The sequence below is a fragment of the Emydura macquarii genome, unplaced genomic scaffold (assembly GCF_026122565.2).
Source record: "Emydura macquarii macquarii isolate MOO-44397 ecotype Brisbane River unplaced genomic scaffold, CSIRO-AGI_Emac_v2 contig_3592, whole genome shotgun sequence".
Taxonomy (NCBI): Eukaryota; Metazoa; Chordata; order Testudines; family Chelidae; genus Emydura; species Emydura macquarii.
In genome coordinates, this window is record NW_027133729.1 from 43146 (window position 1) to 69286 (window position 26141).

Sequence of the window (26141 nt, forward strand, 5' to 3'; positions counted from 1 at the left end):
CTTAAGCAGGGCACTGTGACAAGAGATGAGCAACCTCCAACATCTCCAGCAAAATCACAGACAAGTGCACAAGATTTTGTGAAACAAGGGTCTCTGATAACTGAAGGGTCGCCATCAATTTATACCCTTCCATTAGAGAAGACAATATTAAGTCCTAATGTATCTTACATAAAGAACAGGCTGGGAAACAGAACCTGCTGGTCCCTAACAAAGTCATTATGGTGATGGGAGCAATTGGGTCAGGAAAGACTACACTCATCAATGGGATGATCAACTATGTCCTGGGTGTGCAATGGGAAGATGAATTCAGGTTCAAACTAATCCATGAAATTACAAACAGAAGCCAAGCCCAGAGCCAGACGTCTGCAGTGACTGCCTACGAGGTCAACTACAAAGAGGGCTTCCAAGTCCCCTACTCCCTGACTATAATAGACACCCCAGGGTTTGGTGACACCAGAGGGATAGACCATGACAAAGAGATAACCAGGCAGATCCGAGAGTTTTTCTCCACCACAGGGGCCATTGATCACATAGACGCCATCTGCATTGTAGTTCAGTCCTCACTCGCTCGTTTGACACATGCCCAGAAGTACGTGTTTGACTCAGTGCTCTCCATTTTTGGGAAGGATATAAAAGACAATATACAAATCCTGATCACCTTTGCAGATGGACAGACACCCCCTGTTCTGGAGGCCATTAAAGAGTCTGATGTGCCATGTTCTAAAGATGTCCAGGGCATGCCCGTTCATTTCAAATTTAATAACTCTGCACTGTTTGCCAGCAATGCTGGAACTGCTGCGGGCAGTTTTACTTTTGATGAAATGTTCTGGAAAATGGGAGCAATGAGCATGAAGACATTTTTTGACTCTCTAGGTAATTTAGAAACAAAAAGCTTAACACTGACGAAGGAAGTTCTCAGAGAACGGAAGGCACTGGAGACGGCTGTGGAAGCCCTGCAGCCACAAATCAAAGCTGGCCTGATGAAGCTAGAAGAACTGAGAAAGACCCAGGAAGCTCTGGAACAGCACAGGGATGATATGGAAGCCAATAAAGACTTTGAGTATGAGGTAGAGAAAACAGTGCCAATAAAGATAGAGGTTACTGAACATTATATAACAAACTGACAGCGGTGTCATTACACGTGCCACTACCCCTGTCCTATTCCAGATGATAGAGACAAGCAGAAGTGTTCTGTTATGGACAAGTCTGGACATTGCACTGTTTGTCCAGGTAAATGTCAGTGGGACGTTCACTTCAATCAAAAGTACAGGTGGGATTATGAAGTAGTAAAAGAGAAACAAACCTATGCACAACTGAAGGAAAAGTATGAGAAGGCGTCTGGAGAGGTGATGACGACTGAGAAGATATTTGAGCAGATTTTTCAGGAATATGCTAAGGTGGAGGAGATAGTGCGAGAGCTTATTGAAAGATCATCTCACAGCCTCCAACGCCTGCAAGAAATTGCCTTAAAACCAAAGCCACTGTCTACTCCAGAACATATTGACCTGCTGATCATGTCAGAAGAACAGGAAGCAAAGCCTGGATACCAGGAACGCATAAAATCACTGTGTAAAGTGAGAGAAACAGCTGTGATAATAACCCAGATTGCCAATAAGGAGGAATTGCTGCCGGTAGAGTTGGAAGTAGGTAAGAATAGGGAGTGTGAACAGAAGTCATGTAAATTTCAACAACTTCATGAGGTAGTACAAAAATGGTTTAACTAATAATAATGATGAAAAATATTTAGAGCTTATTACACTTTTCAGGCCTGATTCTCCATTGCATCGCACCCTATGTTGTCACTTACAGATCTGCAAAGTGGGTTCAAATTCTATGTCAGTTGCAACCAGGTCGCAATGATATCCACTCTGCACTCATTTTGCACAAGTGTAAACACCACAAGGCGCAGGGTAAGGGGGAAATCAATCATTTCAGCTTCAAATTGATTCACAAACTGGAACTTAAAAAAACCCAGTCCGCACTTTCAATCTGAAATTCATGTCTAAACCAGAAAGTGGATGCATTTTTTTGGCCAAGGCCACCAGGCCAAGTTCATCCTTAGTGAATCTGCGCTGAAGTCAGAACAAGATCCATTTTCAGTTCTGCACTCATTCCCAGGATGAATTGCAGTGGATCTATGTCTCTTATAAATGTTTGAAAAGTGCAGCACTTTCAACAGCTCCTGTAGAAGTCAATGGGTAGAGAAATGGGCATTTATTTTCAAAATTTGAATGATGAGAGAAAGGTTTCTAAGCAGAGGAAAATATTTGTGAACTGTCTTTGATTTAGCAAACCTGAAATATAATTTAAGAGTTTTTCATAATCCCAGAATATCCGAAGGTCCTTCTGGTCCAAGTATCTGCCCCTCCAGGGCCCTGCTGTTTTCTCCCAACAGGTAGCACTTTTTTTTTCTAAACCACACATCTGCTCTAGTTCCATCTTCTCTTTGGGATTTACCTGCCCTGCTGCTCCAAACCTTTCCTTATTTCCTGCTGGATTTTATTCTCTCTGCATCCTGTGTCTTCCTGCATTTTACAGTATGTTCCTTTGTTTCCTTTCTTCTTTTTCTCACTTGCTTACAGCTCCTCATGTCTTTCTATCTCCCTCCAATTTAGGCCTGGCCTAAAAAGATTTTTAAATGCCCCAGTTTTTTCCTTCTGCTTCTAGTTCTTCCTTTCCTGTCCTTTCCAGCTCCCCCTGCAAAATATCTTCTACTGCATTTGCCTCACCAGTCTAAATTTCTCCTCCCACCCACTCCGTACAGTTTACGTCTCTTCCCCCATGCCTTTGCTCCCCTACACAGGTGATGAGGGGTGAGTTGCTGCTGCCACCGGGTGGCATGACGCGGGTGCTGCTATATTTACAGGGTGGCAGCTGAGTTCAGACCATCTGTGGAAACCATGGAGGAAAACCCAGTGTGCTTCAACATGACCAAAACACCAGGCCTGCTCCTTCAAACCCAGAAGTGCCTGGTAGGCCAGGACACCTCGGTGCGTCCGTCCTGCCCATGCCTATGTGAACAGTGATTAATGATTTCAGATTGCTTTGAAAATGAAACGCAATTGACATGACACTGAACGTAGTCATAGATTCACAGATTCTAAAGCCAACACTCCTGCTAACACATCTGTGACAGACACTGCCTGGGGCTCCCCCAAAAGCAGGGGGGTGTTGGTACAACCACCATCCTGTGCAGGTCCCAAAGTGTTGTGCGTTGCCTCTGGCTCCCTATCATGCCACTGTACGAGAGTTTCCCTGGTGCAGTGGGCCCAGCAACCACAGGGGCTGAGTGGGAGGCAGTCCTGAACCCTCTGGGCACGGCAGGGCTCAACACACAGCAGTCTTGCTGATCAGGAAAGCAGTCTGGCGGCCCTTTGGGCATGGCAGGGCTGCGTCCCTTCTGGCGGGCTCTGGGAGTGAGTCTCTCTCCTCTATTGTCCCACCCCCCTCCCACACCGGGGCTCTGCTGGGCTTTTAACACCAATCTCCTGCCAGGGTGTGTGCAGCGTGTGTGATGGGGAGGGGTCTTTCTGGACAATGAGGAAGCTGAGGGCTCCCCGTCTGGCGGGAGGGGCAGGTACACCCCGTCACAACGTCCCCGAAGGAGGTTTGCTTTTTTTGCAAGTGTTACACTGTTGACTCATATTTAGCTTGTGACCCACTAGGCCCCCAGATCCCTTTCCGCAGCACTGCTTCCTAGCCTGCCATTTCCCACCTTGTGTGTGTGCAACTGACTGTCCCTTCCTTAGAGTTCTTTGCATTTCTCCTTGTTGAATTTCATCCTATTTAATTCAGGCCATTTCTCCAGTTTGTCCAGATCATTTTGAATTTTAATCCAATCCTCCAAAGCACTCGCAGCCCCTCCCATCTTGGTGTCATCTGCACACGTTGTAAGTGTCCTCTCTGTGCCATTATCTAAATCAGTGATGAAAATATAGAACAGAACCAGACCCAGAACTGCTCCCTGCAGGACCCCACTCGCTCTGCCCTTCCAGCTGGACTGTGAACCACTGATAACTGCTCTCTGAGAATGGTTTCCCAACCAGTTATGCATCCACCTTATAGTAGTTCCGTCTAGGCTGTGTTTCCCTAGATACACAACCTAGCATCTGGAAGGTTGTATTTCTACAGCCGTGTGTCTGGAAGCAGCTGGCTGATATTCCCATGAATAGCAGGGGCTCATGGCAGATTAAAGTGAGCACTGGCTGGCAGCTGGGATCGCGCTTAGTGCTGAGGATGTTTCACTCGTACTCGCTTATTGCCTGTGCTCATGACTTGCATTGCTGGGTGACAAGGCCAGTCCGTTGCTGGGTTGCTTTGCCTGGTTCTGATTATAACTGCGCTGCGGGCCAGGGGAGCCAAAGACTGACTGGTTTGTCTCATCGCTAAGCCTGGTTTGCCTCATTGCCAATTGCTAATCCCTGTATCCGTTAATCAGAGTGCCAACCTGTAACTGTGTCCAGCGACCAGTATAGCCATTTTGGTTCCTGTAAAATTCGAGAAGCAGCCTGGCGAGGGTCAGAAGGTATATAAGGCGGAGCCCTGGGAAACCATTTTGTCTTCAGTTGGGTTTAGCTTCAGCTACCAACCTACCTCTGGGTCAGCTCATCTAACTGAACTGAAGCTGTGAAACAAAGGACTGAGGCCCATCCAAGTACTGGGTGCACACCAAAGGAACTATACAAGCCTGCAACTCCACAATTCTACTAGAAACCTGATGTATGTGGACTTTCAAATCATTTGTATGTACCTGATTTGCTTTAATCCTTTAACATTCTCTTATGGTTTGTTTCTTTTACAATAAACCTTTAGTTTTAGTTACTAAAGAATTGGCTGGCAGCGTGGCATTTTGGGTAAGATCCAAACTTATCTTGATCTGGTGCTGTGGCTGACCCTTTGGGGTCAGGAGACACCTCTTTAGTAAAGTGCATAGAGTTTAAAGAACTGGTCTCTTTACTGGACCTAGTGGCTGATTGGGAGCCAGAGACTGAAATGCAGTAAAGGGGGCTGTGTGTATTTGTATTTTGGGCTTCTTGATAACCAGTGTGGGAACTCAGAGGTGCAGTTTGAGGCTGTTTGGGAAGTCTGGCTTCAGTGTCACCCACCAGCGCAGGGAGAATCTGCTCTCTCTTTGCAGCCTGCCTTGACCTTGGCATTATCAGGTGGCTGCCCTGGGCATGGAAGGGTCACAGTGGCATTGTCTTGTCAGGATCCACAGAACCAGAACATTTGGGTTTTGGATCAGAACCTCACGTTATTCAAAATTTTGATATTTAATATTGAGAGTGTTAAAAGTTAAAGTTAGTTAAGATGAGTGATTCACCATCAGATAAAGCAATCAATCTACAAGTCTTGAGAGAGAGATGGCGTCTGCAGCATGAGAGAGAAATGGCTGAGATAAAAAGAAAAGAGGAGGACAGAGCTCAGGAACTCAGAAGGCTGAAACTAGAAGCTGAGGCAAGACTTTCCAAACATAAACCTGAAATCCAAGCAGCAGAAGAAATAGCTGAGAGAGCTCATCAAAGACAGATGGAGCTGATGGCTGCGAAAGAGAAAGCAGCTGAAAAAGCTCATCAAAGACAGATGGAGGCTCATCACAAGCAGATGGACTCTAACTCCAGATCCTGGAAAAGCAGAAACTGTATCTTTCTGGAAGCCCAGCTTCTCTTGAAAGTGATTGGGAGAAAATCTTTCCAGTTTATAGCAGTTTTGATGTGTTTCATACTGATGTGGTAAGTATATGTAACCAGGTTAATGTCACCCAGTCCCAGAGGGAGTATAAATGTAAGTCTCCTGTGTTACCAGTAATCAATGGGGAAATTTGTGATGGGGGTGCATGACCATGAGCAGTTGTCTGTATTTATCCAGGTATGCTGTGACAAGGAAGAGAATGTCTCTAGCCGTGGATTTGGGTAAAATAGCAGCTTGTATGTTCAGAAAAGCAGTTCATCTGCTGAGAGAGAAACCGTCTCCAAATGCTTGTCCGTTGGGAATGGCACGTTGCCTGTTAAGGAAACCTTCCCACCCTCCCAAAGTTCAAAGTATTTGTCTGGTAAGAATAGCAGTTTATCTGCTGGGGGGAGAATGGGTCTCCGGTGTTCTGTCTGTAGAACAGGCAGAGGGGGCCTCGCAGCTTATGCTGGTGGAGGATTTGTCAGTTGAATCCAGAATCCCCTCTGGCACAACTAAGACCCAGGAAGGAAGTGATCCTAAACCTGTGTCTGTTGGGGGTAATGGCTTGCCCATGGGGGAAGCTGCCCCAGTCTCCAAAAGTTTGTCTGGGAACAGCCATGTGGGCTGGGAGAAAGGGGGAGAAAATTTCAGATTGTTTGAATGTTAAGAATAGCAGTTTATCTGCTGGCAGGGAGGAGTTGGTGTCCAGAATACTGTCTGTGAAGCAGGCAGAAAATACCTCTCAGCTAATGCGGGTGGAGCATTTGTCAGCTGGTATACCAGAAGTGGTTCTGGATTTAACTACAACCCAGAAAGGAAAAGTTCCTAAGCCAGTGTCTGTTGGGGGTAATGACTTGCCTGTGGAGGAAGATACCCCAATTTCCAAAAGTTTGCCTAAAAACAGCCATGTAGGCTGGGACAAAGGAAGGGAAATTTCTATGCAAAATGGATTGTTGCCCAGAACTACTCCTGAAGAGAGAGAACCTCCTGATGGCTTTTGCACACAGTTTTCTGCAACTGAAGGGTGTGAAAGTGAATTGATTGAGTTGGCTCAGGGTGAATCACTGCCTGTAGCGAGCAACAGTTTATATGTTAAGAGACTTGGTTCATTTTCTGACTGCCAAAGCTTTTCAAATGTGGATGGATTCACTGACTTTGTTGTAGAAATGTCCACTTTGGGTACTTTGGAGAAGGCTCCAGATGGAGTGGAAATCATTAGGAAGCTTAAACAGCCTGTAACCAAGTGGCTGTACTTGATCATTACAGGCGGGAAACAATAATGTTGGAACCTGAATGTCTCCAGGCTGTCAGCTCTGTAAGTGAACGGACAGTGCCGCAGTTTCAGAGGGAAAATTGGGCAGTTGAAGTTACACAGCAGGACAGATGTGAAGTTGATCTCTTGGAAAAAGAGGGGGGCAGGCAAACTCTCACCTCTGGATGCTTTGAATGTATCTTGCGATCTCTTAATGGATTCAGGTACATCTGATGCTATGTGGAGTCAGAGAGTGGCAGTGAAAAAACATCAGAGCCCTGTTTATGAGAGGCTACTGAGAATGGTGGATGTCTCTTTAAAACCTAGTCCAGACTTGAAATGGATAACAGTTAAGAATTTGGAAACTAGTGAACTAGCTAATGGGTGTGGTGGTCGTGCAAATTACCCACCTGACGGGGGAGAAAGATCCACCCACAGCTGTTAGCAAAGAGAACTCCTCTGGGGTGTGGCCAGCTGAAAGTGGGTTGGATGTGCCTGGGGTAGCTCTGAATTTGAGTGACATTCAGAAGGAATTTGTTAGAAATGTGATATAGCGAGGGCAGAAAGCAGTGGGAGAGTGATTTATTTATTTATTTAAAACTAAATCCTACTTTATTATGTCAAAGGACAAACAAAGCCAGACTCCTTTCCCCTCCCCACCCCTTCCCCAGCCCAGCCAGCACATTTCAGTCCCAGGCCCAGCACATCGCTGCTCCCAACTCCCACAAGCACCAGCAAGACAGCAACATTTATCAATGGGGAGTAAAGTGCAGAGACGCCACGAGAGATTCTGGGACCCCGTCACAAAAACAAACGCTCCAAGAGCAGGGAATCCAGAGAGCTGAGGTGGGGTGAGTGGGGCAGAGACAATCTCTACCGTCCCCACACAGGACAGTGCGGTAACTTGGGAGGGGGTGACTAGCTAGGTTATTAAGCTCCACATTTCCCTCTGGCCTCCGTGATGGGGATCAGCCTGGCTTCAAGGCTGGCCCACCTATTTGCAAACTAGGAGGTGGGGGGCATCAGCCCGCCCACTGCTCAAGGCCCCTCCCCCAGCCTAAGGGGAGGAGCCACTGGACATAGAAAGCAACTAATCGCTTGGGACAACAAATGAAAAAACAGGAGGGGGCGTGAGGGTCAGAGGTATAAACGAAGGGAACCGGAAGGGGACACCGAGCAGAGCCCCGGACAGCGCCCACCGCTCCCGGAAGGTGTCCATGGAGCCGGTGGATGCCGCCCAGAAGAACTCTGCCCGGAGATGTGAACGGAGAAGGGAACGGAAATAGGCCTCACAGTCACAGGACGCTTCCCCAGCCAACCTTCCCTCCCTGGTATTGAAGATGGCGACTTGGGCCAGGGGCAGGAGGAGGTTGATGAGGAGGTCCCGTGACTTTGTGAGGCCATGGACGGGGTGTGCATAAATAAACAAGTGTGGGGAAAAGTGCAGCCAGAACCTTAGCAGGAGGTTCTGGAGGAGCCGGAAAAGGGGCTGCAGCCTGGCGCACTCCAGATACGCGTGCGCCAGGGTCTCCCTCGTGCCGCAGAAGGGGCAGGTGTCGGGGGGTGAACCGCACCAAGAACACGCCCGTGCTTACGGCTCCGTGAAGGAGCCGCCAACTGATGTCCCCGGTGGGCCGTGGGGTCAAGGTGGAATACAGACTGGCCCACCGGGGGTCCTCGCCCTCCATAGGTGGGAGAAGGTCCCGCCATTTGGTGTCGGGGCGGGATGCGAGGGCGGGGAAGTGAAGAGTGTGGAGCACGAGTGTGTAAAGGTGGTCTCTCGGTGCGGTTCGGAAAGGGACCGGCTGCAGATCGTGCAGCCGGCTCGGTGCATAGGGTGGGGGGGGGTGAGTGGGCTCGCGGGGCTGGGGCCCGATAGAGAGTCCCGGAGGGCCAGGGCTAAGGGGCGGGCAGGGAGAACCCTCTCCCAGGACCCGCTTGAGGTAGGCGTGAGCAGCGGGGGACAAGGCTGTCCTCACCTCCTGGAGTACGCGCCGGGGGGTTCAAAGTCGTAGTCCAGTCGTAGTCCAGGAGGTCTCTGATCTTGGTGACTCCCGCCAGGACCAGCTTCCGTCGCACCGAGGGGGTCTCCGCCACCTGCACACCGAGTTGTGGGTTGTGTAGCAGGGGCTCCGCGAGGAGATCCTCCCCCTCGGGGACCAAAGGGGGCCTGGAGGCAGAGACCAGCCTCCAGGTCCGGAGGAGATCCTGGTAGAAGACCGGCAGCTCAGAGAGGTCTCGCGGAAGACCCCTCGGATGGAGGTAAAAGAGCTGCCGGTCGTATCGGAGCCCTCGGAGGCGGCGGAGGAAGGCGTGCGCCAAGTGGCTCCACGCTGCACTACCTGCACCATAAAGGAGTCTCTGCAGGGCCTGGAGGCGGAAGGTGTGGACCTGGCTGCGGATGCAGCACAGGCCCTGCCCCCCTTCCTCCAGGGGGAGACTCAGGATCCCTGCAGAGACCCAGTGCAGTCCTGGCCAAAAGAACTCCAGAACCGTCTTCTGGAGGTAGGCCAGGAAACTCGGGATTGGGACCAGGGTGTTGAGGCGGTGCCAGAGCATGGACAGGACCAGCTGGTTGAGGACCAGCGCTCGCCCCTCAAGGCTGGCCCACCTATTTGTAACCCGGGGAAGTGGGGGGGCGCAAGCCCGCCCACTGCTAAAGGCCCCTCCCCCAGCCTAAGGGGAGGAGTCACTGGACCCGGGAGACAACTGACATCGGGGGGCAACTAATGAAAAACAGGGAGGGACGTGGGGGTCACAGGGTCAAAAAGAGGGAACCGGAGGGGGTCACCGAGCAGAGAACCCCGGACAGCGCCCACTGCTCCCGGAAGGCGTCCAGGGAGCCAGCGGACGCTGCCCAGAGGAACTCCGCCCGGATCCGTGAGCGGACGAGGGAACGGAAGTAGGCCCCACAGTCGCTGAGCACCCCCCCGGCCAACCTCCCCTCCCTGGTCTTATAGATGGCCAGTTTGGCCAGGGCGAGGAGGAGGTTGACCAGGAGGTCCCGCGACCTTGTGGGGCCACGGATAGGGAGTGCATAAAGGAACAGGTGCGGGGAAAAGTGCAGCCAGAACCTTAGGAGGAGGTTCTGGAGGAGCCGGAACAGGGGCTGCAGCCTGGCGCACTCGAGGTAGACGTGCGCCAGGGTCTCCCTCACGCCGCAACAGGGACAGGCGTCGGGAACAGGGGTAAACCGCGCCAGGTACACGCCCGTGCTCACGGCCCCGTGAAGGAGCCGCCAACTGATGTCCCCGGTGGGCCGCGGAGTCAAGGTGGAATACAGACTGGCCCACCGGGGGTCCTCGCCCTCCGCAGAAGGTAGTAGGTCCCGCCATTTAGTATGGGGGCGGGACACGAGGGCGAGGAAGTGAATGGTGTGGAGCACGAGCGTGTACAGATGGTCCCGTGGCGCGGTTTGAAAAAGAACCGGCTGCAAGTCGTGCAGCCGGCTCGGGGCATGGGGGGAGGAAGGCCGGGGGGGCTCACGGGGCCGGGGCCCGATGGTAAGCACCGGAGGGCTAGGAGTGAGGGGAGGGCGGGGACCACCCTCTCGCAGGATCCGCTCGAGGGAGACCCGAGCAGCAGGGGGCAGGGCCGCCTTCACCTCCTGGAGTACGCGCCGGGGGTACGAAGGGTGGAGAGCCCCATGCGCCGAGCCAGCGCCTGGGGATCCACCCAGTCCCCCCGGTCGTAGTCCAGGAGGTCTCCGACTTTGGTGACTCCTGCCAGGACCAACCTCCGTCGCACCGGGGGGGTCTCCGCCACCTGCACACCGAGCTGTGGGTTGTGTAGCAGGGGCTCCGCGAGGAGATCCTCCCCTCGGGGACCAAAGGGGGCCTGGAGGCAGAGACCAGCCTCCAGGTCCGGAGGAGGTCCTGGTAGAAGACCGGCAGCTCGGAGAGGTCTCGCGGAAGACCTCTCGGGTGGAGAAAAAAGAGCTGCCGGTCATATCGGAGCCCTCGGAGGCGGCGGAGGAAGGCGTGCGCCAAGTGGCTCCACGCCGGACTACCTGCACCGTAAAGGAGTCTCTGCAAGGCCTGGAGGCGGAAGGTGTGGACCCGGCTGCGGATGCAGCACAGGCCCTGCCCCCCTTCCTCCAGGGGGAGACTCAGGATCCCTGCAGAGACCCAGTGCAGTCCTGGCCAAAAGAACTCCAGAACCGTCTTCTGGAGGTAGGCCAGGAAACTCGGGATTGGGACCAGGGTGTTGAGGCGGTGCCAGAGCATGGACAGGACCAGCTGGTTGAGCACCAGCGCTCGCCCCTCAAGGCTGGCCCAGGATGGGAGGTATGCAAGCCTCAGAATGCTCAGGGCTCTGTTCCCTGCAGATTAGCTGAGAGTCATTAGGGGGCAATTAGGAGCAGCTGAGGCCAATTAAGGACCAGCCAGGTGATTCATAAAAGCCCTCTGCCCCAAACAGACAGGGCATGAGCTGGGAGAAGTAGGAGTGCCATGTTGTGTGTAGGAGTGCTGAGTTGTGTGGAGGAGCAGACCATAGTGCAGAGGTCTGTGGAGGAGCAGACTGGAGGAAGGTACCAGGCTCAGGAAGCCAGAAGGACAGAAGGAGGGGGATAATTAGCCCAGGGGAAGAGAATTGCAGTTGGGAACATGGTGCCAGCTGCACATAGCTGCTTCTCATAGGGCCCCTGGGCTGGGACCCGGAGGAGTGGGCAGGCCTGGGTCCCTACCCCCTCCTCAGGGAAGACGGGGTGACTGGAGACACCCTGGCCCACTACAAGCAACAGGAGCGTGAGACCCACTAGGGTGTGAAGGAAAATAATTGTTAGCTTGACCACAGTTACTCCATTTTAGTTGTTTTTAGTGTTCTGCTTTCTGTTGAAATCACCCACCCCCTCCTCTTTTCTTTGTTTATGGTGCTTATCTCTTTCAAGGTCAGAGAGAGAGATTAACAGGAGAAATGAGGAGTCAGCCTTAAGTAGCTTTTGCTTTCTCTTCAGTCTTGGGAAATAGACTAGACAATTTTGATAGGTAAGTTGAAATCTTCTGCCCTTATCTGTTATGTTATGCATAATCATTATAATTAGAAGATGTAGAAAGTGTAAAGCCAATAGTAATATAATAATAATTTGAGTGTACCAATAAGCATTAAGAATTTATGCATATGTAATTTCTTTGTCTATGTTTGTATAAATATGCAAGAGAGTATGCCTTCAGGGTCTCACACTGACCACTTGCTGGGAAGTGTCCGATGTCTGCAGAAATAAAACTTGGAGACTGCCCAACTACCTGCGTGGATCTCTTTTCTATCTGGTGCAGGGCAAACGAACCTCATTTGGAATCTTTTTCCAACATTCTGGCGACCACGAAGGGACTTGCCTTGCTTGCCAACCCCGAGTTCCTGTGCCAGCCAACGCCCCAGCCGGCAATAGGGTGAGTTCACCCAGAGGGCTTTTGGACTGGGTTTAGAACTCGAGGGAAGGCTGTAAAGCATTTGAGACCCTTTGCAGTCTCACAGTCTCCAAGGGATTCAGGTACCTGTATGTTTTGTGTGGGGTCTGTCAGGTTTTCTTAGGAGATTCCAAAACGGGCACCCTAGCACTGTCCTTGACAGTGGCCATGTGCTGGGCCTAAGGGCTATTTAGCGCGAAAGTCCTGGGTGGCACAAGGTTTTTCGTGCACGGAATCTCCTCAGTTTTTTATTTGGTTTGTCTAGGACCAATTATTGGGTCCCTCTCTGGTCTCTCTGGATACTGGGCACACAGGCTGACCTATCTGCAGGCAGTCCAGCTGGTCTGAGGCAAGTCCTCTAAGGCCAGAAATGCTGTGTGACGGACTTTCTTTTCCCGCAAAGAGATCATAGCTTATTTTATTCTGTCACTTTGTTTTTGATTTTGCAAACTCCTCCGGAGGTGTGTTCTTTTTTAAAGAGATAAGCGCATCCCCAATTGTTTAGTGCACAGATCGTCCACGAGGTATGAACGGGAGAAATAAGTGCTAGTTTAAGTACTAGGATAAGGGCTCGGATCAGGTTCACTGACCTGTCCTTAAGAGGACAAAAGCCGAGGCTGTGTTGACACAGAGAGTGTGTAGTGTGTAGTGTGTAGTGTGTAGTGTGTAGTGTGTAGTGTGTAGTGTGTGTGTGTGTGTGTGTGTGTGTGTGTGTGTGTGTGTGTGGAGTGATAGTGTTGTGGACGGGAAATGGGGCTCGGAGGAAGTAAAATCCCCGAGGACAGTCCCTTAGGGACGGTGTTAGCAGCATGGGCTGTGGGAAACCTACCGGTACTAAAAGGAATGAAGAAAACTCGAGTCCTAGAACTAAATATAGAATGGCAGAAATACTACTACAAGGATACCCAAATTTGGCCCACCTATGGTACCTTTGATTATTGCAAGCTACAACAACTAAGACTTAAGCTAGAAGAAAAAGCCCCGAGGCAGATGGATTATTGGTATTGCTGGGCGCATCTCTCTGCTGGAGCTTGCCCTGTAACGACAATGCCTGCAATTAAGGGGGAAACTCCACCCCCTTATATTCCAAGCTCTTTGCTATTGAAAAGCTGACAAGAGGAACCACCTGAGCCTTTGTATCCCCTTTCACCGCCTATTGCCTCCCTACCAGCTATTGTTCAACCAACCCCTGCCTCACAAGTTAGCAGACCTGCCCTATAAATTGGGAAAAATTTCATGAAATTGTTCAAGCCCCTGATGAAAACCCAGAAAGCCTTTTATGTGCGGCTTTGTGAAGGTGCAACTCGATATGCCCAGCTTAAACCTGATGATGCAAGGGATTGTAAGGCTATTGCTGCAGCATTTGTAAATCAGTCAGCTAGTGATATACGAAATTATTTTCACAAATCTTGTCCAGGATGGAACGGAAAAAGCATATCAGAAATCAGGGGATTGCCACATATGTGTTCAAAGGACGGAAGGTAAAGGAACAATTGAAAGAAGGGAAAAGAAAACAGGATGAGCTCAAGCTGTTAGCTGTGACCATGCAAAATGCAATGTTGACCCAGAGAGGGAGAGGAGGATATTTCCTTAGAGGCAGAGGCAGAGCAAGAGGAAGAGTGGGGGGGGCAAGCTGCAAATACAAGAGAAACGCCAGTATGTTTTTGGTGCAAGCTGCCAGGACATTTTAAGCGAGATTGCCCAACTCGCCCAGCTTCGAAAGCTAATGCCTACACTGCCATGCCAGCTCCATACAGCTCATCACACCAGCAAGGGGTACCCCACCTCCTCCTCCACCTCCCTCTGGAGGGCAGCCAACTGTGCCTGACCAGGGATACTCTTATTCACAATGACGTTTAAAGGAGAGCCTCGAGCTCCAGGATGCTGAAAGTGCATGTGATGATAATTTGTGTTGTTTAAATATACCTGTGTGTTATAAAAAGGGGGGAGAACCATATGTAACCATAACTGTGGGGAATGTAAATTATGAATGTTTAATTGATACAGGGGCAACAAAGTCAGTTCTGGCGGTAGATGCCAATGTAGCAGGGTACAAACTTGATGGGAATGAAGCTATAGTGGGGGTGGGGGGAACAGTTATGCAAGTTCCTAAGACTGCGCCAGCATTAGTTACTGTGGGACCTTTAACTGTGGAACATCAGTTTTTGTTGACCGATTCCTCTCCAGTTAATTTGTTGGGGAGGGATTTGCTGTGTAAACTGAAGGCCACTTTGCACTGTGATTCCTCTGGTGCTGTGAAATTAGATATGCCCCTAGATGAGTTGGAGAACTTTGTGACAGTATGTAGTGCTGGAAACAGGAAACTAACTTTGCCTAAAGAATTGCAGAGCCTGCCTGATTCCCTGTGGGGATGGAATACTACTGACGTTGGACTCCTTCGATCAGCACTGCCAGTAACTATACAGGTAAAACCTGAACCCCCACCTGTGGTGGCTCAGTACCCAATTTCCAGAGAGGCAGAGAAGGGCTTGGAGCCCTTAATTAATGCTTACCTGGAACAAGGAATTTTAAAGCCTTGTATTTCACCTTGTAACTCTCCGGTTCTTCCAGTTAAAAAACCTAAGCTAGATGACCAAGGAAATCCTGTGTACAGATTTGTTCAGGACTTAAGAGCAATAAATGCCTATGTCATTCCACGACATGTAGTCGTGCCCAATCCTGCCACCATCGTGACTGCTGTCCCTGTCGAGTCATGTTGTTATTCTGCAGACCCTGGATTCCTGCTTTTGGGGAACTTGTGAAACCTTTAGTTGAGTTAACTAAAGCCTCTGTCCCAGAGCCTCTTGAAGAGACTGCTGAGCTGAAACTAACTATTCATAAGCTAAAGCATGTGTTAAGTGAAGCTCCAGCTTTGGGACTCCCTGATTATAGAAAGCCATTCCAGTTGTTTGTGCACGAACGAGGGGGGGTGGCCTCTGGAATCCTAACCCAGAGTTTCAGCTCCAGGAGACGACCGGTAGCTTATTACTCTGCCCAGCTAGATCCAGTAGCCAAAGGAGTTGTGGGTTGTTTAAGAGCTGTTGCAGCCACAGCTGCGATGATTACCAAGAGTAAAGATCTTGTGTTGGGCTATCCTTTGACTGTATTTGTGCCTCATGAGGTGGAAGCCCTTATGACACGAGAGAAGACCCAAGCTTTCTCCCACCAACGAATTGCCCAGTATGAAGTGATTTTACTGGCAGCAGAAAACATCACCCTTCAAAGGTGCTCCATATTAAATCCAGCGACACTATTACCAGAACCTGACCTGATAGAAGAGCCCCATGATTGCTGCAGGGTAGTAGATGTGGTTGAGCAGCCACGATCAGATTTAACAGATGTACCTCTTTCTAATCCAGACCGGATTTTATTTACAGATGGCTCTTCATTCATGCGGGAAGGTCACCAATATACAGGAGCAGCAGTGACCTCCCTATTCGTAGTGCTGTGGGCGGAACCACTACCGACGTCACTCAGCGCCCAGGCAGCAGAGCTAGTAGCACTAACTAAGGCGTGTGAGTTAAGCAAGGATTTAGCTGTCAATATTTATACTGACTCTAAATATGCCTTTGGAATTTGCCATGCTGTAGGAGCCTTATGGAAGCAGCGAGAATTTCTCACTTCTACGGGGAGTAAAATTGCTAATGCCAAACAGGTGGAAGACGTGCTGGATGCCATCATGTTACCCAGAGAAATTGCAGTCATGCACTGTGCAGCTCACACCAATGCTACGGATGACATCAGCCAAGGGAATAGACAAGCTGACTATGCAGCCAAGGAAGCAGCTCTGCAGCCACTGCCCCAAGTGTGTGTGCTCCAGTGTTCGTGCCAGGATTGCAAGAGAATGAAATATCAAATGCCATAACTGCAGAAGAGAAAGCCCGGTGGGTTAGACTTTATGAGGCAGTGGAAAAGGAGGGATTATGGTGGACTCCCCAAGGTAAGCCCATTCTACTTTTTCTTTTGTTAAGACCCATGTGCCAGCAGATTCATAGCCAGGGACACTATGGGGTGGCGGCCATCGCAGATACCATCCTGCGTACATGGTTCGCTCCTGGAGTCCATCAGGTAGCAAAAAGGGTAACCCAATCCTGCCCCACTTGCCAAGCCTTTAATGCAGTATCCCGAAAAGATTTGAAAGAGGGTGCCCAACCATGGACAGTTTTACCGTTTGAAAACTTGCAATTGGATTTTATTTCCTTGCCAGCCTGCCAAGGTTACAAATATGTGCTGGTGATTGTTGATCAGTTAACCCACTGGGTGGAAGCTACCCCTGCCAGAACAGCAACTGCAACTGTTGTAAGACATTTTTTGTTGAAGGAGATCATCCCTAGGTTCGGGCTCCCTCTGGTGGTGAATTCAGACCAAGGCAGCCATTTCACTGAAGAAACCCTGAACGAGGTGTATGCAGCTTTTGGAATTACCAGGAAACTACACACCCCATACCATCCACAAAGTTCGGGCCAGGTGGAAAGGGTAAACCAGGAAATAAAAACCCTATTGGGAAAACTTTGCCGTGAATCACAATTAAAGTGGCCCCAGGTCCTACCTATTGTTTTGTTTCAATTAAGAAATAGGCCAAGGAAATATATTGGTCTTAGCCCATATGAACTGTTGTTTGGACGTCCCCCTGCTATGGCAAAGCAATTTCAGTTTCTTACTAGAACTCTTATGGGAGGGGATCACCAATTATATGAGTATGTGAAATCCTTGCGTAAGCGTTTTTTACTCTTACAGAAAGCAGGAGCTCTACTCCAGCCAGTTCCCCTGGATTGTGAGGTGCACCCTTACCAACCCGGTGACCGTGTGTGGATAAAGATTCCCAGACGTTCTAGTCCCCTAACGCCAGTGTGGGAAGGACCATTCCAGGTGCTGCTAACTACCCATACAGCAGTAAAGGTTGCAGAGAAGTGCGCCTGGATCCACCATTCCCAAGTGAAGCCAGCAGTATATGATGACAGCACCCCGGCTGTGGTACCACCTTTGAAGTTAATTCGACAGCCAGACTCTAATGAATGGACTATTGCTCTATTTACTGAACCAACCTAGAATATGTTAAATATACTACTGAGATTTTTTTGTTTTTGTGTGTTTGTGTGATCAGTGGGATTATTATTCATATTTCATTTTTGTGCTGGAGAATAGAGAAAATGGTGAAAGTTCAGGCTCTCAAGTCCTTTGCCTTTCCTCTGGTTTTCACCCTTTGTTATTTCTGGCTGATTACAGGGCATGGGAGCTCCACCCCAGACTCCACCCCAGATACTCCTTATCAAAGCCAGATCCATCCATCCCATAACAATTGGTGGGTAGAAATGGCTCGTACTGCTTTAAATTCCACTGCTTTCTGTATGACGGGGGAGATAATGTGGGGTCGTCTTTGACCACTTGCTTTATTGGAGTAGCCTGTAATTTTTCCAATATCCATGCTTATATCCAATTAGCAGGCTACAACAAGTCCACCTGGGTAGTGGGGGACCTGCCCTGGTGGGGATCTACTCCTAAGCCAGGGATTGTGGGTTCGGGTCCCATCTGGGGTTCCAGAATTGTTGGAAAAAGAATTCCAAATGAGGTTCGTTTACCCTGCACCAGATAAAAAAAGAGATCCAAGCAGGTAGTTGGGCAGTCTCCAAGTTTTATTTCTGCAGAGGTCGGACACTTCCCAGCAAGTGGTTAGTGTGAAACCTCGAAGGCATGCTCTTTTGCATATTTATACAAACATAGACAAAGAATTACATATGCATAAATTCTTAATGCTTATTGGTACACTCAAATTATTATTATATTACTATTGGCTTACTCTTTCTACATCTTCTAATTATAAAGGTTATGCATAACATAAAAGATAAGGACAGAAGATTTCAATTTATCTATTAAAGTTGTCTGGTCTATTTCCCAAGGCTAAAAAGAAAGCAGGAACTACTTGAGGCTGTCTCCTCATTTCTCCTGTTAATCTCTCTCTCTGACCTTGGCAGAGATAAGCACCATAAACAAAAAGAAGAGGAGGGGGTGGGTGATTTCAACAGAGAACAGAACACTAAAAAAGACTAAAATGGAGTAACTGTGGTCAAGCAAACAATTATTTTCCTTCAGTAGACATCAGAGACTGGAACTTACAAAGTTTCTTATTATCCCTCTGTTCATCTAAAAGGGATCCTTCCGCTCTGTCAAAGTGCGGTCTGCTGCTGTCTGCCTTTACTCGCTCTTTCAGTTGTTACCTTCTGCTTTCTTCTTCTGCTGCCTTCTTTCCGTCTTCTTTTTCCCTTCTGTTGTCACCTGTTTTGCTACCTTCTCCCTTCACACTCTTGTCACACTCTGCTCTCGACGCACCCTTAGCCTGCTGGCTACTGGTTTTATATACAGTTTGGTCACCCAAGCTCAGCCAATCAGCTTAAAGGTTACCTCGAAGGGAGGGGTCACATACAGAGGAAAAGGGAGGGGGAGAGAGTTATGCCCAGGGAAGGGAGGGGCTATGCCCTGACGAAAAGGGACGGGGAGGGAGTTATGCACAGGGAGGGGTTGCATTCAGGAAGGAGGGGGTCATGTACAGAGGAAAAGGGAGGGGGATACGCACAGGGAGGGGTTGAGGGAGGTGTTGCATGTAGGGAGGGGTTATGTGTAGGGAGGGGTTATGCTCAGGAAGGGGAGGCCCCATACGAGTCAATGGAATCAGCATATTCATATGGGGCTTAGCCTTCCAACTGCCATTCCCAACTGCCACTGCTGGACCCTCCACTACCAATCCTTGCCCAGGAACGTCTATTCTAAAAGTAATTACAATACTGATACCGCTCTTTAATTATTCAGATAACCAAACTATTGTTTTCCCAGTTAGAAACCCCTTCTGAGGCTTTTCTGCAAGCCTTACTTCAGCAGGCTTTTGGCAGTTTAGACAACTGAGACAAAATCTCTGGCTACAAGTCCCCCCCTTGTGGGGTTGTAAACCTGTTTACAAACCCAACGCCTCTATATTGTGAGTTCAATGAATGGAAGATTCTTGTCCAGTTCGGACTCAGGGCTCTTCTTGGATCGAAACTGAATCAGCGTATCTTCATACTGCCACAACTCCTCGTCTCTAGTTCTCACATTGGTCACACTTCGCTGTGTGCCATACCTAGATCTTTCTGAATGGGGATTTTGCATAGGCTTTAGTTGTCTAAAATTCTTTTAAATCCGAAATACCAAAATGATGAGCATCACAGCCATCATGACCTGTAATATTAAAAGTAGTACAATAGGATACAGAATTATGTTTAAATATTTGGTTGCTGTGGGAGATAATCCCAAAACATTCCCCACCAGCTATGCCTAGTAATTCCCTTAACACGTTCAATTACTTGTTCAATTTTTTCCGTAGAGTGGTGGACAGTAACCAAAACCTTCTATGCATTTTCCCTAGCCTTTAGTAATTATTTTTGCAATTCAGGATGTTCTTTAAATCTTTTAACTAAATTTATGTTTAATCCTAAAGGTATTGGGTCTATCTGTTCAGATAATTGATACCAGTCCCTAATTTCTTCATTTACTGTTTCTGATAAGGTGACAACCTGTTATAGAGGTGACATTACACAGACACTTGTTTTCATAAGGATTATGAGCTATATCATAGACATGTTTACTTTGAACATTGTACACCAACTTCTAATACAAACACATTTCCTTCCAACATACTTCATCTTTGAATCATTGGATAGAAAAGGATCTAACCGATAATGACTCTTTCCTTTTTCCTTATTTAAACAGATATCACAAGGTTGAATAGCGCCATTATTACAACATATCCAATTCCTCATTCTTCCATTCAAGACTCAAGTTCCACTGTTTTCCAAGTCTGATTTTGTTTTATTGCCCAAAGTCTGTGTTCAATTGGTAGCATTACACTTGTGTTGACATTCAACCCAAGTGCTACAAGAGGAGATATCCATTCTATTTGAGCATCAGACATCATGAGTATGAATGTAATTATTTGGTTATCTTGAGGATTATATGTAAAGTTTACCATTTTCCACCAAGAGTACAACCTTTTCTCAGCTTCAGAGACATATTTCCACATTACACTTCTTATTTCAAGAGGTAAAATTCCACTCATTTAATCCTTTATAATGTATTTTATCACATCATTTGTCCATGTTTGTGCTTGTATACATGCCAATGCCATAGATACATTACTTTGCAACACTCCTACTGCATCTAAGATGGTCAAATGGTCTGCCTGTAATTTCCCAAATTCTACTTCCACGCCTTCTGGTTATATTTACTCATCCCTCACACCAGTAATGGAACAAGATTTAACCTGAATACCCTTTGTCACATTCATCCCTTTTTTATAACATGCATGTACCACGGTACGTGTAACTTCAGTTGACTTTTATACACAATTTCAACCCATAATCTACACTGCACATCCATTTCACTGACACCTCCTCGTGGGTCTCTGACTTGAAATTTACTTGTTGTTAAATTAATATTCTTATGATACCATTAGACAGGTATTGTCCTTGAGTTCTTCTGACTCCATGTGGGGACATACCATGCTATAATAGCACATACAGACCCTTTATTTGGATAAATGGTCAGGTTATATGATTGTGCCACTACATTAGGTCCCTCTAGATTACACATTGCCATTGTCCTGCTGTTATTACTTTGCCATACATTTTTCCTCTGTTCTCTGTCGCATTCCAACCACATTTTGATGGTTTTGGTGTGAGGTGATACTCAGGATGAGTCAATAAATGCCCTCGCCTTTGGGAGTAATGGAACATTTGTGAACTTGATAAAATGTCATGTCCCTTTTATTTCCTTTTTACTTTATAGCTTCCCCAGTTCCCATCATGACTGTTATAAATCTAGCACTATCTCTTCTCTGAATTGCAAACTCACACCCTTGTATAGTATTAACTGTAGTTGTTGTACTAGGTTTAATCCACTGCACTGCTGTTTCTATATCTGATCTTCCCATGATTGCCATTGCCTTAGGGATGGTTTCTACGTTTGTCTCTATTATAGGTTCCTCACTTACTATCTAAGTAGATGACCTGAACTTTGGGGATGTCCAGCTATGCTTAATACCAAAAGCTTGACATAAGCCTTTTGTAATTTCTCCTGTAAAGTGTGGCCCCTGGTCTGAATTTATTTCCTTAGGGATGCCCCATCTCGATATTACGTAATCTACTAACACTTTAGCAGTAGTCAGAGCAGTATTATTTCTAGTAGATATTGCTTCTACCCATTTGGTAAAAGGATCTATCATTACCAAACAATATTGATTCCCTTTTGCAGTCTTTGCAAGTGGCTCTATATAATCAATTTGCAGTCTGGACCAGGACCTTCAATTCTTTGATGTCCTAATGGTCCCTTTACCAATCTAGTGTCTGCATTATTAGTTGCACAAGGCAAACAGTTATTTACATACTGCTCTACATCTGCTCTTATACTTGGCCACCATCCTGCCATCTGAAGCCTATCAAGAGTTTTATCCACTCCTAAATGCCCATTTTCATGGACTAAGGCTATCATTTCAGATCTTATTTCTGCTGGAACTACCCATACAGACATATTATCCTCTGATTTGGTAGCTGACACCAGTCGTGTTTCATTCTGCCAAATTTTCCAACCTTGATATTTCTCTTTTGATACTACTTAAGCCTGTTGTCAGCTCTCTGCTTTATAAACAAATTTTGACCTATTTTGAGTGGCTGTTCTTTCAATCCTAGCTATTATCATATCCCTCTACAAATCAGCTTTAAGCCTTTCTGACTGGTCCATTTTTATGGACCAGTCACAGCCACTAAACTCATCTGTCAATCAAACTGGACCTGTTTGAGAACCTGCACTTATGTTTAACTGACCCCTCCCTTTCAGGTTAGGAATGACCTTTATTTCACTCCAGCCTGCCTGCTTGTTAATGACCGATTTGTTCCAAGGCTTTCATTTTGTTTTTTCTAGCTATGATTTCTTGTGACTGCCATTTTGGATTTCTGGCCGTAACTACTCAAAACTATCTTTATTATTAATCATTAAAAGCCCTTAAAACTACAAACAATTACATATTTATACACATCTCAACATTATGGTTCACTGTCACCACTAAGTTAGCTTAAGTTAAATTTTCCCTGCGTCAGCTAGTGGGGAGAGGGCGCTCTCCTTGGTGTTGCATTCTTTACACAGAGTAGGGCAGCTCAAAAACCTCTTGTATCAATGTGCCTGTGTCAAGTGGTTGGAGGTTGCCCACCCTGTTCTGTCCACTTTCAGAACAGCTGCTGCCACTGCTCATTCCATAACAGCGGCTTTGGGTGCAACGTGTCCCCCAGAGGGATTTGAAGGGTGGTCCCATGCAGGCGGAGTACTGTGGTTTCCCTGGAAGCTTCTGGACCCACACCTGTGCTCCTCAGTGATGTCACCGACAACCATCAACGGTTTCAGGTAGTCCCTCCACATGTTTAAGTCGTTCATGGTCACCAGTGGACAAAGTGGCACACAAAGGCAGGCAGGCATCCTGATGCCCATCAGAGAAGCCCCTTCCCCTGCAATCAACTCCTCAAACCCTGCTTCTTTAATAGGCTTGGCCTGCATCATGCCGCATGTGCACATCCAGTGCAAGGAGGTGGAGTCTGGATCCTAAAAGGCCAGATGGAATCAAAACAGAAAAGAACCCCCACAGGAGTTTAATGAGTTAAATGTCAAGCTGTAGCAAATCTCGCAGGCAGCAGAGGGTGAAGCAGAGCTGCTGTACAGTGGGTGAGGAGAAGGGGCCATCCCTGAGAGGCGGTGGCTCTCAGAATAGGGTGGAGGAGACTGGAAGGTTCGCGGCCATTCCCACTCAGAGCTTCTGTGCCCCATGATGCTATTGTTGAAGTAAACTGTTTAGGCCTTAAACTTTGGTTAAGAGAAGTATGTCTTATGGATAAACGAGTGGTAGAACAAAGAGTGACAATGTTCTGGGATGTGTAACTGTCAGAAGCGCTAAGTGCTTGAATTGCAGTTTCCTTTGTTTCTGTAACCTTGACTGATAAGAAAGTGAATGTTTTGTAACCTAACACTGCTATACATATATGTTGAGATCTGCCTAGAGACAGAGATCTTTACTAACAAGAGGAAACTCTGTTGGTTTGTTCTCTCCTTGCAATTGCTTGTACTTAATAAAAGTGTATCTCTGACAAGCCTCAACTAAACGCAGAGTGAAGCTTTGTTTGTTCCACGTTATTCATGCCTAAACATCAAGCTACTGACACGACTTTTGTTTTTCTAATCAGAGCAGATAAAATCTTCGATGTTTTTATCCCTCTCTGCTTGCTTTCTCAGCTGTATGGCTAAATTCTGTCTCCCGTGCTGATCTCATGTGGGCTAGAGCAGCTTGAAAAGTCTTTTGTATCATACGGTCCAAGCTCATGTAGCCTCACAACTGCTGAGATCTGAAGATGGTAGCATCCTTCTTAAAGACAATGATTCCATCACAGAGCACTGGAATGAACTCGACCAAAAGCTTCTAAATCGAGAATCAACTGTGACTGGTGACACTATCAACTCCATCCCCCAGCATCCAGTCTGGGAAACTCCTGCCAACACACCAACACTTGAGGAGGTCTGTAAAACCATTATGTAAATGACGAACAATAAAGCCTCAGGCCCTGATGGCATATCAGCTGAGGTACTGAACGTGAAGTAGAAACACTGACAAACAAGCTCCATTTGCTGTTCCCCAAAATCTGGTGCACTGTAGAAATCCTTGCTGACATCGTTGCTATTTTCTAGAAGTGAGATCAAGGGATCGCTGATGATGACAGTAACACAAATCCATGAATGCATGGTACAGAATAGCCAAGAACATAACACAGTACCCGACGGGTACTGATCTAGATTGGCGGCATTCCATATGTGGTAATCAATCACACGTGGAATGGAGGCAGCAGGTCCTTTACTTAAAGCATTAAAATTGTACTCATGCAGGCATAGGCATCCAGCTTTATTATCTCACTTGTACTAATTCATTCCTTACATTAAGATACAATCATGCTTACTTCTTTAGATCTTTCTATTCCCTCCGATCTGTCTAGCATCCTTCTGATCTGTCTCTTCATGATTTCAGCTCTTTTATAAGTTGTCCACTTCTTCTGTTCTATCGCATTCTCCTGCTCCTGCTCTGCCTGCTTGTTCCGCTCCCTCCACCCGCTCAGTTGCATTCACTCTCTGCTCCAACGCACTGACTGAAGCCTGTGAGCTTCCCGCCTTATATACAGATTTTGACCCTTTCTGATTGGCTGCTCTTTCAATCCTTGTATCCATTCTGCCAATCGTTTTAAAGCTGTTTTGCATACTCATGCTGGACCTGGTTGAGAACTCACCCTTTTTATCTGACTGACCCCTCCCTTCAGGTATTTTGGAGTGACCTCTGTTTCCAGATCATTCTAAGGCCACCATTTTGATTTTCTCAGATAAAACACTTGCTGCCACCATCTTGGATTTTAGCCATCACTGGTTTAAACTATCATTGTTTATTACTTATTAAAACCTATAAAATTGTAACTAATTACATTTTTATGTACACCTTAACACTATGATTCACTGTGACCACCTTAATTATGTTAATTAGAACATGCCAAAATTACAATCTTTCCCCCGCCTCAGCTGTGTGAAAAGGATGCTGAATCCTCACACAGACTATAGCAGCTGAAAAATTGTTTGTATCACAGGGAGGAGGAGGTTTCTTACCTAACCCTAACCATTTCACCTTGTAGCCAGTCAAGTTGCACCCGCTTATGCAGCAGAGCAATTTGTTCTCTTGACTGAGTGGGCAATACTTCAGTGTGTGGGCTCCATCGCCCATGGCGCCACACAACAGGCAGACATTGCCGAGCAGGCTAGTGTTACCCCCAAATCCTGGGCTCAGGAACCCCACAATGACTTATTTGTATCAGCCCTTTAATTCTCAACTTATCTGGTTTCGGTAGGTAACAGGAGGCGGCCCAACCTTGAGGAATTGCCAAGCTTTTACCAGGGGTTTCCATCTGAACTTTGGAAAACTCGCCAGAACAGATTAACTCTGTTGACCGTTGGGATGACAGGGATACAGCCTTCTCCTCGAAAGATTGACACAAGACGTAATCTTCAATAACAAAATATTCTTTATTTAAATATACCAATTCCAATACCATAGATTCCAAAATCACATATTAAGGTAAAACACCACAACACAAATCCCCCGCAGCACAAATACACACATTAAAGTAATCAGTATTGTAATACAATACAATAGGAATAACAGCTTTAAGTGGTTACATTCTATATGCGATGTCCAGTCACATGCAGGATGCTGACAATGAGTTTCTTAAGCATTAAAACCTATACACATAACATACATACACAAACATCCAACTTTATTATCCCAGGCATACACATTCATACATTACAATTATCTTATATTAGAATCATCATGCTTACTTTTTTACAGTGTTCCTTCCCTCTGACTCGTCAATGAATCCTTCTGATCTGTCTCTGCTGTTGCCACTGCTTTCCCACTCTTCTGATCCGCTTTTTCAGGATTGTAGCTCTTTAGTGATTTTTCCCGCTCTTATCGTCTGGTTTCTGACGTTTCTAATGCTCCTGCACACTCCGGCACCTTTCACGCACACAAGCCTCTCAGCTCTCTGCCTTATATATCTTTTCTGATTGGTTGCTTTTTCAATCCTGTACCTATTCACCAACTACCTTTAAGATTTTCCTGATTGGTCCATAAGAACAGACCAATCACAGCTGCTAACCTCCATCTGTCAATCAAGCTGGACCTGTTTGAGAACCTGTGCTTGTGCCTG

At 47.2% G+C, this 26141-nt stretch overlaps 1 protein-coding gene across 1 annotated transcript; it reads left to right on the forward strand.

Annotated features, from left to right (window-relative positions):
* The first annotated feature begins 25 nt into the window (after positions 1-25).
* LOC137145574 (uncharacterized) lies at positions 26-17149 on the forward strand. The gene is made up of 6 exons (XM_067536419.1): positions 26-64; positions 180-1067; positions 1242-1643; positions 15989-16138; positions 16654-16736; positions 17071-17149. The coding sequence occupies exons 1-6, from the start codon at positions 26-28 to the stop codon at positions 17147-17149; spliced, it is 1641 nt and encodes a 546-aa protein (XP_067392520.1).
* The last annotated feature ends 8992 nt before the right edge of the window (positions 17150-26141 follow it).

What these genes read in the sequence shown, in the direction of transcription:
- LOC137145574 (XM_067536419.1), top strand. Translation starts at nt 26, where the DNA reads ATGAGCAACCTCCAACATCTCCAGCAAAATCACAGACAA. An exon ending in TGCTGCCGGTAGAGTTGGAA is followed by an intron (nt 1,644 to 15,988) that starts GTAGGTAAGAAT and finishes AATGCCAAACAG; the next exon opens with GTGGAAGACGTGCTGGATGC. An exon ending in CTCTGCAGCCACTGCCCCAA is followed by an intron (nt 16,139 to 16,653) that starts GTGTGTGTGCTC and finishes TTTTTGTTGAAG; the next exon opens with GAGATCATCCCTAGGTTCGG.